This window comes from Saimiri boliviensis, chromosome 19 (assembly GCF_048565385.1).
Source record: "Saimiri boliviensis isolate mSaiBol1 chromosome 19, mSaiBol1.pri, whole genome shotgun sequence".
Classification (NCBI taxonomy): Eukaryota; Metazoa; Chordata; class Mammalia; order Primates; family Cebidae; genus Saimiri; species Saimiri boliviensis.
This window is the reverse complement of record NC_133467.1, coordinates 22273916-22293440: the sequence shown is the minus strand read 5'-3', so window position 1 is coordinate 22293440 and position 19525 is coordinate 22273916. Positions and strand designations below refer to the sequence as shown.

The 19525-nt window shown below is 40.2% G+C and overlaps 1 protein-coding gene across 3 annotated transcripts in view; it reads left to right on the top strand.

Annotated features, from left to right (window-relative positions):
• The first annotated feature begins 476 nt into the window (after positions 1-476).
• Positions 477-19525, top strand: part of FMO1 (flavin containing dimethylaniline monoxygenase 1) — a 29610-nt gene continuing 10561 nt past the window's right edge. The window contains exons 1-4 of one of the 3 annotated variants that reach the window (XM_003925375.4): positions 477-606; positions 9321-9458; positions 15120-15308; positions 17071-17233. In XM_003925375.4, the coding sequence (XP_003925424.2) occupies positions 9327-9458; positions 15120-15308; positions 17071-17233 (484 nt within the window). In that variant the 5' untranslated portion in view covers positions 477-606; positions 9321-9326. Of the gene's footprint in view, positions 607-9320; positions 9459-14315; positions 14429-15026; positions 15309-17070; positions 17234-19525 lie in introns of those variants that run through there. The other 2 variants (XM_010336135.3, XM_074390223.1) reach the window with 2 other exon arrangements.

Below are 19525 nucleotides of genomic sequence, written 5' to 3'. Positions count from 1 at the left end.
CTGATAATAATAGCTGTTGAACACAATACTTGAAGCCAGGACTTGTGACTTACAAGGTCATGCTCCCCCCATATACCTGTCTTTTATTTCCCTAGTGCTTGAGCAGTCATCTATACTTAATAAGCCTTTACAAATAGAGTTTACTAATGTGAGTAATGTGCAATGTTTTAAAATAATAATTGTCTCTAAAGGTGAAATGGATCAAAGCCCTTAAAAGTGAATCTGTGGTGTAGCAACTGTTAACATAATTGTCTTATTTTATTCCCATCCCCTTAAAAAGTAAAAAACTGATGAACAAGCAAGGATGCTGGTATAACTCCCTAACCTAGTTTATAGTCTGTAGGCAGAAGAGTGAGTCTAAAGTGCCTATCACCAGACAGTGTTTCTCTTAGCATTTCACTGTTGCAATTAATCGACAAGTTAAAATATAAACAACAGCTAACCTTGGGTTCCAAATTTAACATTCCTTATCTCTTAGACCAGGTTCATCTACTGTGCCAGGGACTCCCAAGCCAGCACTGGCACATACTGATTCATTTTGATTTCTGCTAATACCGGAGTCCTGTGTGGCAGAGGCATTTATACCAGAAATTACAAGTACATAAAGTAAGTAACCAGATATAATCTCTGATTTCTTTGGATGAGGAAGTGGGGCCTGGATTTTTTCTGCTTAGTTATTGTGCTCCCAGGAAAGAACCACCTTATTAGAAAGCAGCTTTCTCTGCCCAACCCTGGAGGAGCTATAAAGCTACTCCTTAACCCAAAGTATAGGAGTAAATGTTTGAATGCTTAATAATGAGACAATATCGTTGATTCAACCACTTAATAATCTACCCAGCAGTATACTTACCTATGTTGTCCATGTTCACAGGTAAGTATACTGCTGGGTAGATTATTAAGTGGTTGAATCAAGGGGAAAAACTTGAATTTCTAATGCGAGAGGAAGTCATTTTGTTGTTGTTAGTGCTTCCATCAGCAGCTTCTAACATTGTCTGAGATCACAGTTTTTGAAGGCTGACTACCAAATGTTGGCATTTGTCCCAAGTGGAAAGCAAAAGGCAAGCCCCTTAGAATTTGACTAATCTGTTTTGGCATATCTTTTTTTCCTGTAGATAAAAGTGTTTTATGCTTCATTCTATGCATTATGTCAAAATTTATTGATTTTCATGTAATTGACAGGTCTTTTTTTTACTAATCCCGCTCCAGCTAAATTCACAAGAGTACAAACATCAAGGGTTTGAAAATCATTTCTAGATATCCAGTTCTACGCCAGGTGTTTTGCAAATGGAGAAACTAAGTTCTTGGTTATTTCTTAGAGTTTCCCCTGCATCCTAGGGAACCTGCTGTGGCTTGTAACTGGCACAGAGAACCTAAAGCCTGGAAGAATTTTTGGTATGTGCTTGTTGGTTAGAAACATTTCAGTAAATATGGAGCTGCTGCTAGAGGACAGAAATCCCAGAGTATGGCCCTCCCTTGACCCAAGTTTCCTACCAGATGTGCTCCTTTGTTCCCAGGGACTAAGTAGGCACTTTTACCCACCCTAATTACCATCTAGCTGAATCTCTCTCTGATTACTCCTGAAATGGCACAACCCACTTGAGGATATGCTATCATTGTGCAGTCTGTGCCAACCAGTATTCTGAAGAATTTTCATGCACTAAGGTGTAGGGGTGTTTGTGTATGTGTGTGTGACAGAGGGAGTAGGAAGAAGGAGGAGATGGGGAATGCATAGAGGGCTGGTTAGAAATCTGATAGTGCCAATGGATTCCTAGTAAATGCATAGGTGAGTCACACTGGAAACAGTTAAACATTGGCTAATTGATACAGTGCTGGGCTCAAACATAGTATAATATGCATTTTTTTTACTCCAACAAATAAAATCTCCAGGTCAATAAACTCCATGTCAACAAAATAAACTCTGAAAGTGACTCTTGCCCAGAAGTTTTCAAATGTTCTACGTTCAAGGAGCAATTTCTTCACAGTGGCCCCTGACCATAGTTCTTATTAAGTAGACAAAAACTTAGTAATTATTAATGTTCTAACAACTTTGTAGTTGTTTGAATAAATAAGATACAAATTTTAAAAAATAATATTTTATTTCATTTTTAATCACAATTACTTAATAATAGGTTTTATGGCCGGGTGCGGTGGCTCAAGCCTGTAATCCCAGCACTTTGGGAGGCCGAGGCGGGTGGATCACGAGGTCAAGAGATCCAGACCATCCTGGTTAACATGGTGAAACCCCGTCTCTACTAAAAATACAAAAAATCAGCTGGGCATGGTGGCGCGTGCCTGTAATCCCAGCTATTCAGGAGGCTGAGGCAGGAGAATTGCCTGAACCCAGGAGGCGGAGGTTGTGGTGAACTGAGATCGCGCCATTGCACCCCAGCCTTGGTAACAAGAGCGAAACTCCATCTCAAAAAAAAAAAAAAAAATAGGTTTTATGTGCCTGCTGACAACTTCTCAAACCTTGGAATCAGATCAGACATGACCCCTTCATTTCTGTTCCACCTTGGTTTTTAGGCAATGCTTGGTTTTTGTCGTAACGATTGCCAAACACCCAGCTTTGCAAAGATATGATGTCATCAAACGGAACACGGTCTTGCATAATATTAAAAATACCTTCAGCTAATACTTAGCACAGTGTGCAACTGACATCAAGAATCACTGTGCTTCTTCAAAATTTTAAGATAACTCCGGGTTCCTCTGTAGTTTGGGAATGACAGGCCTAGCCTCGTGTCCTGACCTCTCATGATCTATCATCCTACTAAACCAAAGTGGGCACTCATCTGACTTTAGTAAATTATATATTTGCATTTTACAACTTTGAAGGAGAGGAAGCAGTATTCACAAAAAACACAGTAGTTTCTAATCCCGTAGTTAAAAATCAGTCACTTTTATACAACCAGTAGTCATTTCCCAACTTATTTAGTAGTTTTATGTTGCTTAAGTTATTTTACTTGTTTTTTGATTCAATTTTCACCCACTGACATCTGCCTTCCTAATTTAGTCCTATTTTCTTATTTCATTACTTATTTATTTCATATTTAGTCAGCTTTACTGAGGCTTTTCTCATTAAAATAATAATAATACATTTGTTTTCAAACTTCCAACAAAGGAACAACCAAATTTTTATTAAATATCCACATAAGGAACAGTAACGTTTTAAATGTTGTTTTTGCATTTCCACATGAAATCGCACTCTAATAATCCGCGGTGGCATGTCAGCATACTTTCACCCTAAAAAAATCCCCTGTAAAGTGTTATCAATCACTCTGTCTAAATGCAAAGCAGTCCCTAACAAGAAATTATTTTTAGTTTAAATAAAAAGGTGGCGTGGAGAGACAAGCTTTTTCTAAAGAAGCACACTTAAATGTTTTCAATCACTTCGGTTCCTCGAGGCATCTCAGGCAGACATGAGCAGCTACCAGATGCTATGCCAGATCCTCTGTTCCCACCCCAGGCCCTGCCCTTGCCCTCTCATGAATGGTTAATATATATGTAAATATATATTTTAACAGTGACATTCTCAGAGAGCCCCAGAGCTGTAAAGCTCCTTTCTGCCAGGGTGGGGGTTCAGCCTGTCCTATCACCTCTGGGGTGCCTGTTGGCAGCCTCTCCCGCTGTGCTTCCTAATACAGTCCCTTCCCCATACCTATCACAACCAGACCAACGGCCTCGCATTTTTTCCCTGAGGCCAAAATTTAGGCCCCCCACCCCCCACCCCGCCATGCCATGCCTCTCCTCTTTCCCCCTGGCCTGTTCTGTCCCTGAGCCTTGTGTCCTCTATCTATTCCATGGCTGGGAGTCAGTGATGCTGCCTCTGCCTTCTGGTGCTGGACTGGCCTTGCTTCTACAAGTGTGCTTCTCCCACAGCTGTGGCTGCAGGGACTTAACTTACAGGGAGGGGCCTACAACAGCTGCCACCACAGCCACAGCTGCACTGCACTCACCACATATCTGGGGCAACCTTTTCTGGCAGAGGCCCTCGTGGCTTCTCATTTTCCATTCCTCTCCCTGTAGTGGCGGTGAGGGGACAGACAAAGGAAGGCTGCCTACTGTGGTCTGGGGCTTCAGGGTATGAGTTTGTTGATTTAAATGAATCTCAGTCTTTAAAATAAAAAATAAAAAATCACTTTGGTTTCATGTAATTGTCCGTACTTGAAGGAGTGGTTCGGAGCATGAGTTCTGATCTGAGAGTGAAACTGGTACTAATATCATGCACCTCCATGTTCATGTGCTCTCATGTTTACTTTTCTCACGTTTGAGAACAATTTCAAATGGGAACGTGGTGATATGCCAAGCAGATCTGAACTGAAAAATTAAAGGAAAAAAAACCATTCGGGGTGACTTTGAAACCTACTTTGTGTCCTTTTTTCTTTTCCTCTCTTTCTTTCTCTTATAATTCTATTTCCCTACTCGCTTCCTTCACTTTCTAAAACACAATTATTAAATACATATTTGTAGTTTTCTCCATGTCTCTGATTCCAGATGTACTGTGACTTTGTCCTCATAAATAAACCCAAAATTTTCAAGGCATATATCCATAAAAATATCAAATTAAACCTTCTACCTGTCCCATGAAAAGCCCAAAAGACCGCCGGGCATGGTGGTTCATGGCTATGGTCCCAGCTGCTTTGGGATGTGGAGGCAGGAGAATCACTTGAGCCCAGATGTTCAAAACTAGTCTGGGCAAAATAATGAGACCTCATCTTCTTAAAAAATCATAATAATTAAAAGGAAAAGCCCCAGGGAGATTTACTGCTCAGAGAAGGCTGACTACATCTGGTCCAGCTGAGGTATGGTGGTGACCTAGGGAGAAAGCTTCTGTTTATTGGATGTTTAACAAAAAGTTGTATATTTTTTAAGACTAGTCAAGTACAGTGGTGAGAAAGGAGGAGAAAGCAGAACGAGGAGTTGCATCTGTAACTCTGTAACTGAGTGGGAACAACCAGTTGAGATAGCTTGCTACTTTTGGACCAGCCAATAAAAGGTAATTTTTTGGAAGGAATCTTTGACCTAGGATACTAGCTTATGGCAAATTTTTACTGAGTTAATTTTTTTTTTTTTTAAGACAGAGTCTTGCTCTGTCACCCAGGCTGGAGTACAGTGGCTCAATCTTGGCTCACTGCAACCTCCACTTCCCGGGTTCAAGCAATTTTTCTGCCTCAGCCTCCCAAGTAGCTGGGATTACAGGCACGCACTACCATGCCCAGCTAAATTTTTTTGTATTTTTGGTAAAAATGGGGATTCACCATGTTGGCCAGGCTGGTTTTGAACTCCTGACCTCAAGTGTTTGCCTCAGCCTTCTAAAGTGCTAGCATTACAGGCATGCACCACCACACCCAGCCTGAGATAATTTTTAAACTGGAATGGATATAAGATGATGAATGAATTCATTTTACCCATCACAAAATCAACCCATTGCCAGATAGTTACACGACAGCTATTATAGACCAAGTGTGTTACTAGGAGCTACAAGAAAATAAAGAGATGAGCCAAAGTAAATGCCTACTTTGGGGAAACATATACCTTACATATAGAGAAGACTAAGAGATATGATCAGTTTACCAACAATGTCTTGTGGATGATACACTGTGGTTGGTCTAGGAGTCAAGAGTAAGGCAAGCTCACTGCCTTACTCACGTGCCTCTGTGACCACCTCCAGCCCTCACTCTCAGTGCTCCCTAACTCTAGAGCCCACTTCCTGCCCTTCTCTGCCCACTGAAGTATATTTATCCTTCAAAACCTGGAGCAAATAGTACTCCTCTGTGTTGTTTTCCTCCCAACCCATTATCAGAAATGGCACCTCTTTCTTCGTGCTCTTACTGTAATTTGTACATAAGACGTACTTCTGTCTCAGCATTTTAAACAGAATCTTCTAATTATTTATTTTTACGTCTGACTTCCCTATCTGACTGGTTGTTGCTCTAGAGAAAGCATCATGCCTTGTTCTTCCTTTGTACTCCCAATACCCAGCCTTTGGCTTAGCAATATAGAAGCCACTGAGTGTTTGACACCTGAACTAATCAGAGAATGAATCACAGATCTGAGTTGATAGAATTTTATAGAGCATTTGATTCCACCCTCTCTATGATCTGTTAATCTGTTTATAATACCTCCAAATATTTGTCATCTAGATGCTGCTTGAATAAAGCCAATTTTAGAGCTTGAAATGCTGAAAGGTGCTATAAGCAAAAATTTGCCTTTCCAGTTGTACCGCTGGCCATAATTCTAATCCTTCCATACTGATCCTTCAAATGTTTAAAGGCAAATGTTTACATTACTGGCGTAGGCACTTAGATTAAGAGATCCTCTTTTGCAAAGTGAACCCAAGGCAGTTCAATCCCCTGCTTAAGGTCTCCACAGTTAGCTCACAACAGAGCCAGGTCTCTGGCTGCACTTCCCTCTTCTCTAGGCACTTGGAATAGATGGTTCCTTCTTACTAAACCAGCCAGTTGCTTTCAGTCAACAGTGTGTACCTGAAACTACATCCTAGGCAAGGAAATACATAACGCTGGTCCTTCCTACACCAGAGCCCATTCCTTCTGCCTGGGACACCCTTCTGGACATCCTGGCAGGATAAACACTGCTGCTGGCCTTTCTCCAGGGAAATAACACCCCCCTCTACTGACCTCTTCTCTAGTTTCAGGGAAATAGGAAAATTGCCTCATCCTCTTTCTTTTTTTTTTTTGAGACGGAGTTTCGCTCTCGTTACCCAGGCTGGAGTGCAATGGCGCGATCTCGGCTCACCGCAACCTCCGCCTCCTGGGTTCAGGCAATTCTCCTGCCTCAGCCTCCTGAGTAGCTGGGATTACAGGCACGCGCCACCATGCCCAGCTAATTTTTTGTATTTTTAGTAGAGACGGGGTTTCACCATGTTGACCAGGATGGTCTCGATCTCTCGACCTCGTGATCCACCCGCCTCGGCCTCCCAAAGTGCTGGGATTACAGGCTTGAGCCACCGCGCCCGGCCCTGCCTCATCCTCTTTCTCAACCCAGCTCATGGAAATGGCTCCTCACCCTCCCCTCATGCAAAGAGAACCTGCTTTGTTTTCCACTGTCCTACTGTTGGCACTAATATCATGCTACGGTCAAACCTGCTGTCTTTATAGAGCCAGCATGCTTCCAAGCACAACTCCCAATGTCATATGTATAGATGCAATACCCTCTCCTTTTTCCTGGAATTGTTTTTCTCATAAAAGTGAATATTCTTTATTGAATGCCTACTATGTTCTATAAAAATGAGTCGCGGCCGGGCACGGTGGCTCAAGCCTGTAATCCCAGCACTTTGGGAGGCCGAGGCGGGTGGATCACAAGGTCAAGAGATCGAGACCATCCTGGTCAACTTGGTGAAACCCCGTCTCTAACTAAAAATACAAAAAATTAGCTGGACATGGTGGCGCGTGCCTGTAATCCCAGCTGCTCAGGAGGCTGAGGCAGGAGAATTGCCTGAACCCAGGAGGCGGAGGTCACGGGTGAGCCGAGATCGCGCCATTGCACTCCAGCCTGGGTAACAAGAGCGAAACTCCGTCTCAAAAAAAAAAAAAAAAAAAAGAGTCGCATTCTATCCCATTTTGCAAATTAGTAAACTGAGGCTCAAAGTAGGTAAGTCATTTTCCTATGTCACCAAGTTGACTCATGATAGAGCAGGATTCTGAAAAACATGTGTCCACTCCCCAGTACCCACACTTCAACTGCCTCTCTAAACGTGGGGTCACCTTACTCCTGTTGGTCCCAGAGAGGGGGAAATTATACAAGGTTTTTGGTTTTATAGCGTTCATTAGGGCCTAAAACATGACTTCCCCTAGAAGGAATCTACTAGTTCTTCCCCAGTAAATTATGTCCAGTTGCTATGGGAAGCAACCAGCTCTACAACACTTTCACATGTTGCTTGAAAAAAGGGGACCTTTTTATTTTTAAAATATCGAGTATTTTCATCTCTATAGTTGAGCTACTTCTCTCAGATTCCTAATCAAAAAAAAAAACAAAAAATGTATATCCAGCTTTGAGAAGAGATTTCACCTGTCAAATTAAAAAATAGCAAATTTTTAGAAAAAAAATTATGTCTGGGGGCACTTACCCTGCACTTAAGAAACAGGGAGATAAAATTGTCACAAAAATATATTGGGGAAAAAGATAACATCATATAATTTAGTGTTAAATGTGTGTGCTACTGACCAGAAATGCTATCGGAATTAAAAGAACAGAGGCTCATTGATGTGAAAGACAGATGAAACTAATTCTGGGAAACACTTTTACAATTTCAGTAACTTATAGCTACTGACCACTTACTCTGTGCCAGGAACTATTCTGAGACACTTTACATTATTAACTTATTTGATTCTCACAAAGCACTTCAAGGAAGCTGCTACTACTGTTTTCTTTATATTTGTGATGCACAGAAGGGTTAATCTGTCTGAGATTATACCATAGTAACTGACAGAGCCGGGCTTTATCTCAGGCAGTCAGAATCCAGAGCCTGGTTGCTTAATCAATGCACTCTATTACATCTCAGTGCTCTTACACATGTGTGTTATTAACCACGGCTTGGTGCCAGAAGATTCTCTGGCCTGTGCCAATGGTGTCTGTACCATGTGCCCTGGAGGTGAATCAGTATCCAACTGAGACGGGAAGGATGGCTTCGCATGCCTACTTTTCTACCACAAACCCTACCTGGCAGCCACCCTCTCTCTCTCCCGCTGGTGACCATCACTAGTTACCTGTGAAAGAGACACACCAACAGCACAGCTGGGGCCCTGGCACTGTGCTGGGGCAGGATCACAAAGGGCAGTGCTACAGCAGGACCTGTGGTGCCACAAGTCATGGCTCCTGGTCCCAACTCCACGCCACCAGCTGCTGTGTAGTATTGTGTCAGGTCACCACACCAATCTGAGCTTCAGTTTTGCATGTGATCAAGAGAATGTGTCTGACAAGGTAACCTTTTCCTAGTCTGCTGATCTATGCAGTTCTAGGGCTGCAGAATGGAAACCAGAGGCAGCAGCTCAGTCCAAAGTACAAGACTCTGTCCAGTCAAAGGTCCAATTCCAGCAGCTCTGCCAGGAGCTACAGCCTTGACCACAACTGTACTAACATTTGGCACCCGTGCTGCATAAGGCAGGCAGCATACCAAGCACAGGGTTAACCAGTGACCTGAACATTTCCCTTCTCACATTCACACACCAGAGACCAGCTAACAGAAGATTCGAATGGAGCAAATTGCTTATTCTTCCAAATTCTTTTTCCTGGTTGATTAGAGCAGCCAAGGATGGGGTGGAGCTCTTGTGAATAAAAAGCCTTGCTTCATTTTCCCCACACAGGAGAACATGGGCAAGCGAGTTGCCATTGTTGGAGCTGGGGTCAGCGGCCTGGCCTCCATTAAGTGCTGTCTGGAAGAAGGACTGGAGCCCACCTGCTTTGAGAGGAGCGACGACCTTGGGGGGCTGTGGAGATTCACCGTAAGTGGGGTTTCACCAACTTTATCTGTCTATTGGAGAATGGGTTGGTAGCTGGGAAATTATATCCATACTTCTTTCACAAGGGCTGGTGGCCCTGAGGAAGGTTAGACATGTCTGCTGAACAGAGGACCACGAGGAGCCTTTGAAATTGTAAAAGAAACAGGGCACAGGTGAGCTTGGGTGGAAGTCAGAACAGACCTGTACTCTTTACCTAGAGCCAAGGGGAAGAAGTGTTTCCAAAGATGTCCACAAAGTATGGAAGAGAATAGAGTGATTGGGCCAGGCCAGGGAAGTCCAGAGGCAGAGGAGCAGGACCAGGGGCTCTGAAGCAAAGCCAGAGACGGCAGGGTTAGGGGCAAGAGCAAGAATTTCAGCCTCTGCCTGCAAGGCTGAGCTGCTTTACCTGCTTCTTTTCCCAGCCTGGCTCCATCTGCATTAAAGACTCAGGGCTCCGTGTAGGATGAGCTCCATAATCAAGGTACTACCGCCCTGGCAATCCCAGTGCAGGCCAAAAACAAAAGTAAAGAATATGAGTTTTTGAGTCTTTTTTTATTCCCTGAGCAGAAGAAAAGTAATATACCCAAATCTCAGCATGGTTACTGCCTGGATCAGAGAAAGGAATGAAGGGGCGAGGACTGAGGAAAGGGTACTATAAAGCCCACCCTTGCCTGGCCTGGGGCCCCACGGGATCACAAGGGCCCTACTTAAAGCCATCGAAACCCTGAAGCCAGGCAGGGAAAATGTTCTGTGAACTCCATGGCTCAGTCAGGGGAGCATTTGCATCAGATCTTTCCAGAGTTTCTATTTTCCCTCCTTTTGAGCAAAAACATTTCCCATGAGCTTTAAATTTGCTAAGGAGAAAGCTGTCAGAAAGAGAGAAAAGAAGCAAGGTATCAGATAACCTGGCCTCAGATCCCAAGGGGCTAAGAGAAAGACACAGCATTTCTCTATTACAGAAGGGTAGAATTTGGAACTGAAATAAAGTAATTATTTTCTGGCTGAGTGTGTAAAGCTCCAGAGAGGCCAAGGTTACTAGTTTAATCACAGTCCTCCAGCCTAGGCAGCTTGGCTCACATAAAGAACTGCATATCTTAAAGTGTACCCCTCCAGCAAATGTGATCATCAGTGCATGGAGACCTCCAAAGAGGGCCAGGTAGAAGAGCATGTCTCTTCTCAGGAATCAAACCACATATGTTTCAACAGGATGGCAGAAACCTGACACTTAATCCAAAAATCTCCCCCTTCCCATGTCCATCGAAGACATTACTAATCAAACATGATGCCTTTCCCCTAGTGAGCCTCAGAATCTTCTTAACAACAGTATTCCAAACAAGCATACCTAATCAGTCAGGGTTAAGAGTTGGCTTGAAAGATGAAAGTGCTCAACTAAATTAGCAGAGTTATTTGACTAAAGTAATCTCTTTCAAAACAAAAAGTAAGCCTAAAGATCAAAAGCCTCTTAAATACTCCTTATACAGGTCATAGGCACCTAATCATTAACATTAAAAATCATTGATCTAAGAATCAAAAGAAATGGGTCTAGATCCAGCTGGGCCCATTTGCAGCTGTATTACTCAGATGGGTCAAACACCAATACACAAAGCACAAAACACAGTGAGGGACACAAAAATGAGAAGAATTCACCCTGCCCTCAGGGCTGTCAGGCAGATGGAAGAAGGCTGGAGTCTGCAAGTCAGAAACAGTGCTGTGGGCATTTAATTGAGAGCAAGATAATGGTCACATTTAGGAAGCCCGAGAAAGCTTCACTGAAGAGGTAGTGTCTGATGGACTTTGAAAAATTTTGACAGTTAGAAGAGATTGAGCAGAAGACACCAGGGAGGGTAGGAACAGTAAAGAAAAAGTACTGGGCATATTCAGAAAATAAAAACAGCTTCTTGGTGCAGATGGTACACATAAGAGGAGGACTGGGAGGAAAAAGAGTGGCTGCATGTTTGGGCAAGGGGTTCATATTCAACTTTAAAAGCAATAGGGAATGAGGAGCAAAATTAAAGAGATTTCCTGGTTGTTGTGTTTGTTTTGTTTGCACGATGGGAAGACCCAAAGATGTTTGTAGGCAAATGGAAACTATCCAGATGAGCACATAAATCCAAATCGAGACACGATCCTAGCAGGAAAAGGGAGGGGTGGAGTTGTAGGCATAAGTGGAAGGGTTAGCCCTGGCAAGGTGGGGACACTAGAATATCCCCTCCCCAGTGAATTTCTGACATTTAAATGTGTCATTACAAAATGCTTTAAGTTTTTTAATTTATGTATATATATATATATATATATATACATATAAATTTTTATATATTAAATTTATATTTATATATAGAGAGAAATTATACTTGGGGTTATGTTGGGTTAAATAAAATATATTCTTAAAATTAATTTCACTTGTTTCTTTTTACTTTTTAATATGGCCACTGGAAGATTAAAAAGTGTTTATGTGACTTCTATACATCCTATTGGGGACAGTGCTGCTCTAAAGCTTTCTCACTCAAAATATGGTCCATGGGCCAGCCGCATCTACATAGAAGCTTGTTAGAAATGCACAATCTTAGGCTCACTCCCACTTACAGAGTACGCATCTACATGTTAATAAGACTACCCAAGCAATGCCTCACAAAATTCAAAGGTGCTGAGCTAGAGAGCTGTGCTTCCCAAACAGTGAAGAACAACCTTTTTTTTTTTCAATTAATTATAGACTGCTGTCAAATATAATAAAAATGAATCCTTAGAAAAATGAAAATGACACAAAGAAAAAATACAAAATGTAAGTTTGAAATTTATAGTCAGAAATTATAAAATTAATTTTAATAAATGTCATTAAACAACATAGATATAAGGGAAAACAATTACAAAAAATGAACATGTTGTTCTTTGAAAGTGTGCACATATACAATTCACACAGTAAGTCACCATTACCCTTGTAACTTTTTGCCAAGCAAAGAAATATTTTGTGTGAAATTGTATTTCTCCATATTAAACACTGGTAGGCATACTTTAAATATACATTTTTTATATTACTATTTAAGGTTTTTAATGTGACAATTAATCTTGCTTTCTGCTTGTCAGTTTACCTAATCTGGCTTGAATAAATGGCAATGCTCTTTGCAGGGGATAATGTGTATCTAAACTATTTCTAAACATTGCTTAATAGCAGTAAAGTAGAGAAAGGAGACTCACGGAGCTATGCTGATTGAAATAAGGAAGAGATTTTAAAGCAGTCTCAGCAAGTTCAGGGTATTTTTTTTTTTAACTGCTATCCAAAATGAAGCTGATAGTCCTACTTTTTCTTGATGTATCTTCAATCTTTTATCCATGGCCAGTTCAAATAACTTATACTATAAGATTAAATATAAATTATCTTTCAATGAAAGAAAATGATTCCAGATTTTATGTGCTTTTGGATACGTTTTTAAAATAACCTTAAAACATCACACATAATAATACAGTCCTATAGCATATGACTAGTACACAACTGAAACTCATCACGCAAGTTAGGCAACAAGACTGATTTATATCCTGTTCAACAAAATGGTGTCCACATACTTACATATTGAGCAACGTCAAATTATTGCTATAGAAGTTTGTAAATGCTTATTTTCGATTTCTGTATTTATCTTGTAACAGACTGGTAACAAATAATTCCTATCAGTATTGCTCTGCAGACTATATTTGAATAACACTGCTTTAGATATTTCCCCTGAATAAAATATCAAGATTTAAATAGTCATCTTTCTCAGAAGTAAGCCAAAATAATAGACAGCAGGCCTATACCACATCTACTTAAGAGTTAATTTTCTTCTGTTTAATAAGTTAGCCTTAGTTTAAGATTTATAGTTTATAGAAGTTTGTGCATTGTAACAGCTAAACATAGAGTGCAACTTGTACTTTGTAAAACAATGCTGGGTTGGTGAGAAAGTTTGTAAAGTGCTGATCTCAGCCCTGAAACGTTTGGGTATCAAAGACTGGAACACCTGGCCCATTGCTCAACCTCCTGCTGCTTGAACCCCTCAGTAAGGGTCTCGTGGCCTGGAGGAGGGGACCCTGCTCACAGGCTCATAAAGGGTCTTGCAGGGGGCCTCTGGGATGGTCGAGATAAGAGTGGCATTCTCTAGTCTCCCGCCTATTCCATGGGTGACTGGGCTCAGGAGATAGTCTCTTCTTTGAGGTATGTCATGTGATTAGAACTTGCTGGCTCTTACCCATTCCCACACTCCTGCAGCAGCACCGCAATGATTATCTGTTGTTTAACTATAAAATACTAGTTTAGTTTTTTAGAATAACCACATACCTCCTACTAAATGGAGATGATATAAACTGTTTCATTGTGCGTACTCACTCCGTGATCACCCCAACTCGAGTGATATGATCAAACTATGTGTGTGTAACAACAAATACGTGCAGAGCCTAAAGCTCTGGGTCTTCACAGTCCTCATCTTGTGAAGAATCCCTGGGTCCATGCTAATGATTTCTATTTCTGTGTCTGTTTTTATTTTTTTCCTTAATTCCCTCGTCACCACCAGGGCTTAGAACACCCACAAGTTGTGCTGCGGCTGGTCCACAATACTCAGAAGCATTTTAGCTGAGTCTGTCTGATAGGTGGGCCACAGATAAGGAGGTTATAATCAACTCTTATCAGTCAATGAGATAAGTAACATTAATTTAAACCAGTTTATAATGTTTATAATTTTGTTTTATGTGATTGCTGTATGTTTCATGCCAATACACAAATCTATATGTAACACAGATTCATATCTTTTGCAGAAAAAGAGAAATCCCTCTCTATATGTGAGATTTGTGTTCATGTTTCTACTTGTTCACATAAACTAAATAATTTTTATTTCACAGGAAAAAGGAACTATACATATGCAAGATGGTAAATAATGTTAAAATACAAGAACCTTCCCACTGAAATCAGAATAATCCTCCTTACTACCTACCACCCAAAAGACAGCGGCAATGTATGTTAAAGACATTACTAAAATTGCTTATTATTCAACTTTGCAGTAGTCTTATGAGATATTGGTATTTGCTAGTTAATTGAGTAAAAACTGGGGCAAGAAATTGGCTAGTATTATGCCATACACACAGTTGTCCAATCTGGAAACCTTTGACTGTTTCCTCTCTCAATCCCTAAATCTAATTGGTTTTGCAATCCTATGTATTCAACCTTACTACCCTCTGACAAATCTCACCTCACTGGGTTCCAGCTGTCATTGCCTCTACTCATGCCCTCATTAGCAATCAAGTGGATTTGTGTTTTAGGCTCCTAGCTAGCCTCCTTCCTTCCTTCTCAGCCCCCTCTAATTCATCTTTTGTAGAACCAGAATTCTCTTTCCAAAATTTAATATGAATCACTTCTATATTTAGAACATTCAGTAGATTGCCATAACCTTCCTGTAAAATCCAAATTCCTTAACTTCAGATACAAGATCCTTCATAATCTGAACCATCTTCTCCATAATCATTTCAAGAATACCCCATGAAACCAAATTGTCCATCATACAAATAAACACTACTTCCTGATTCTCATGTATTTCCATATTCTCCCGTGTTTAGCAATGATACTGCATGCATCTGGACAGGCAAGTTCTTTCCAGGCTTATTTGTAAGCATGCAATGAATGTTCATGTGTGTGCACTGCTGGTACAGGAACATGTTGAAGAAGGCAGAGCCAGTCTCTACAAGTCTGTGGTTTCCAACAGCTGCAAGGAGATGTCTTGTTACTCAGATTTTCCATTCCCAGAAGATTATCCAAACTATGTGCCAAATTCTCAATTTCTGGATTATCTCAAAATGTATGCAAACCACTTCAACCTTCTGAAACACATTCAATTCAAGGTAAGACACAAAACATCAGTTAGTAGTCAGAAAGTATTTTCCTGCCTCTTATCTCTCTAGCCTAGCCCTGGTCTCTGTAGATGAGATACTAAACTGGCAATATTAATGACACCTGGCTGGATTTATTTTCTCCTTCTACTCACTCCCCACTTTAAGTAAATCTGGAGGTGGGGGTAGATGCTTTGTGTAAAGATTCACATGTATAAAATTTTGGTTTGCAATACTTACATCCAAGTATCTTAGGGGACCTAAAAAATATCAAGACACATTTTTTTTTTTAAGACAAAGTTTCTCTCTTGTTACCCAGGCTGGAGTGCAATGGCGCTATCTCGGCTCACCGCAGCCTCTGCCTCCTGGGTTCAGGCAATTCTCCTGCCTCAGCCTCCTGAATAGCTGGGATTACAGGCACGCGCCACCATGCCCAGATAATTTTTGTATTTTTAATAGAGACGGGGTTTCACCATGTTGACCAGGATGGTCTCAATCTCTTGACCTCGAGATCCACCCGCCTCGGCCTCCCAAACTGCTGGGATTACAGGTTTGAGCCACCGTGCCCGTCAAGCCACATTATTTTTGTAGAGATGGGGTTTTGCCATGGTGCCCAGGCTCCACGCTTATTATTTTTATGGTTAAAAATAAATTTATTTTGAAAGATTTTAAACTGAAAATTTACTTTTAGAAAAGATAGTTGTAATACAAATGTAGAAACACAATAAGCACTTCAAATAGTATAAAGCAAATAGTGAACCCATTAAGAGGAACTTAAGAATGAAAGAAACAAGTTGTAAAATATCTACAATATGATCCTATTTTTAATTTTTAAAATTTACATACACATATTTATTTTATATGCATAGTAAAGAGATAAATATACAAACTGTTATCAGTATTTATCTCTCAGGATTGGAGTTGGGAGATGAAGAAATAACTTCCATTTTATACTTTTATACTTTTGTATTGTTGGAAAAACGTTTTATATACATGTATTACTTTTGTGATAGAAAATTAATATAAATAGAACAAACAAATAATAAAAGAAAATGACAGAAAAAAAAAAGAAACCTATATTCTTTAAAAACTTTAAAAAGGAAAGAAAAATAGCAAAGCCTCTTGATCAGTGAATAATTTATCCTTTTAAATTTGACTTGTCTGCGATTTGTTGTATATATACTTCTTGAACCAAAGCCCAGTAATCATGGACATGTATGTACTCAATAAGAAGAAAAAATAGATTCTTTGAAATTTGAACCACTCTCAAAAATTTCAAGCCATAATGTTAGCACTTTTTAACTGCTTTCTAGTTCTGGAAAAACTTCAGCAACATATTCTATAAAACCTCATAAGCTAATATACCCTGGACAAATTCATGTTTTCAATTATATCTTATCCATGTCTCTGTCAAAGAAATTGTTGTTAGAGAGAGAGCTCTGTGAGAAATAAAGTTGCATAACAGAAAGAATAATGAAAAAGGCATCAGAGACTTTGGTTCTAATTCTGATTCTATCACTTTCTGTGAGAATTTGAGCAAATCACTTAAAATTTTTGGATGCCACCACTTGTCTCAGATAGTTCTCTAAGCTTAGAGTACTTTCATCGAGGGAATCATGATTAGTCTGGTGACCTGATTAGTTTCCTAGGGTTATACTTATTAATTATGTTTATTCTGTGTTCTACAACTTTTAAAATGTCAATGATACATCAACTGGCAAGCCCTTAATGGAATATTGACAATGGCTAATCATATCTGTGATTCCTTTTTCAGACCAAAGTCTGCAGTGTAGCAAAATGCTCAGATTTTACTGTCTCTGGCCAATGGGAGGTTGTCACTCTGCACAAAGAGAAGCAAGAGTCAGCCATCTTTGATGCTGTCATGGTCTGCACTGGTTTTCTTACTAACCCTTATTTGCCATTGGACTCATTTCCAGGTACAGCATTTTCTGCAACTAACTTTTAAGTTTTTTCATGGGAGCCATTCTGATGCTTGATTAGTCTGAGAATGAACTCCTATGGCTGTTCCATTAAATAGCTAAAGTTGGGAGGTAACAGGAGTTTGTCCGTTTTTCTTTTTCTTTTCATTTATTTATTTATTTATTTACTGAGATGGAGTTTCACTCTTGCTGCCCTGGAGTGCAATGGTGCGATCTCAGCTCACCGCAACCTCCGCCTCCTGGGTTCAAGTGATTATCCTGCCTCTGTTTGTTTGCTTTTCTAACTAGCATCTTCTGTCCAGTTTTTTGGCTTTCATTTGTTCCAAATGATCTACGAATACAGAAGAGCAAAATGTATAGCAGTATAAGCAGTTTCATGTTTTACTAAGATTCAGTGTCCCTTAAGTGACTGGAAACACTCAGAAAGTCTTCTAAGACATGGGATGCTTACACAAGTCGCTAGCCTTAGCAGCAGGCACACATTGCCAAAGTTGAGTTTAGAGGCCACAAAAGTCAAACTGTACATAAAGAAAAAAGTTATTTTTTGACTGTTTCTTTTATGTGAGTGATAGCAATTAGATTAGAGGTTTATAGCACTGGGTCAATAGTCAAGAGGGAGCTTAGTCTTGGGAGACAAGTTAAGACATCTTTGGATCTCAGTTTCTTTATCTGCCTTTTACAACCATGGTCACGTTAATCTACGCCAAATTTTAACTTGATTTTAATCCAATGGAACAGAAAATGTAATGGTTTGGTTTATTTCATCTGTAACAAGCATTCAAAAAGTTGAAACTTCTCTCCAAGTTTCTCATCTAAAGATTGCCTAGAATGGCCGGGCGTGGTGGCTCACACCTATAACCCCAGCACTTTGGAGGCCAAAGCACATGGATCACGACGTCAGGAGTTCAAGATCAGCAGGGCCAACATGGTGAAACCCCATCTCTACTAAAAATACAAAAATTAGCTGGGCATGGTGATGGGCACCTGTAGTCCCAGCTACTTGGGAGGCTGAGGCAGGATTGCTTGAACCTGGGAGGTGGAGTTTGCAGTGAGCTGAGATCATGGCACAGTACTCTAACCTAGGTGACAGAGCAAGACTCCATCTAAAAAAAAAAAAAAAAAGATTTCCAAGAACAATTCAAGAGGCATCTTACAATAAATTTATGAAAACCCAGTGGTCCTGGATCTGCCCCCTGAGGTCACTCAGACCGGCTTATATTAGGGCAAAGCATATCCTGAAAATTGTCTGGGAATAAAATCATTGAATTGGAAAGAACAAAGTTCAGTCTTCTTCCCAATGCAGAAAATTACTTTTCAGCAATTCTGAGAAAGGCTCAATAGTCTCTTCTTGAACCCATTCAATGATGGACTCTTATCATCACAGAACACAACCCAATTTTTTGTCATTCTTGCCTACAGAGCAAGGCTCTGAGCAGCCATCCATTCCAAATTTCCAGGAAGGAGTACCTAGTCACTGCAAGAATCCAGAAAGTTCCATGGCACAGGGAGTAAACTATATTCATTCAGCATTCACAGTACATTGCACTAGGTGCTAAGAATACAGAGGTGAATAAGGCAAGAAGTAACCTGTATTGGAGGAATGAATAGAGAGATTTATGGAGTCTAGTAGAGAAATCACAGTCTACATATGACATGGAGTGATTCCAATACTGTAAACATATACCTCTCATAGTCCTGGATTTGCCCCTAGAAGTAACACAAGTTCACATCGGATTAAAATAATAAAGCATACCTGAAAGCAATTGAGCCAATATGCTCAGTTTGAGTAGAGGAGGTAGGGACCCAGCAGGTATGAATTCTAGCATTTACAACCACCTCGCTGATAGTCTTGAGTCTCCTACTTAACCTTTCTCAGGCCTCCATTTTTTCACCCTCAAATTGAAAAGTTTGAATTACTTTAACCAACAGTATACATCACAAATCAAGAAAGAAGAGCTCTATAAGACTTATAATCTTTCTTAAAACCCATCTTATCAACCACTACCAATTTAAAATCCCTGACTAAATGATTAAGGAGACTTTGAGCTCTAAAATTCTCTGATTTTAGACTTGAAGAGTAGTTCTCCCAACCTCACTATCTGCTGACTAATGGAAGACTTGCTTAGAAGGAACATACTCCTTGGGGTTGTTGTTAGCTGTCATAAAAATTCAAATTCACTGAAGATATTTAAAAATATTGTATCACAAGCTCTAGAAGCAATTCCAAAGAAGGTGCTCTAAAAAGTCTAAGTAAAAATATAGGTATCAGAGTTAGAATAAACGTGAAAT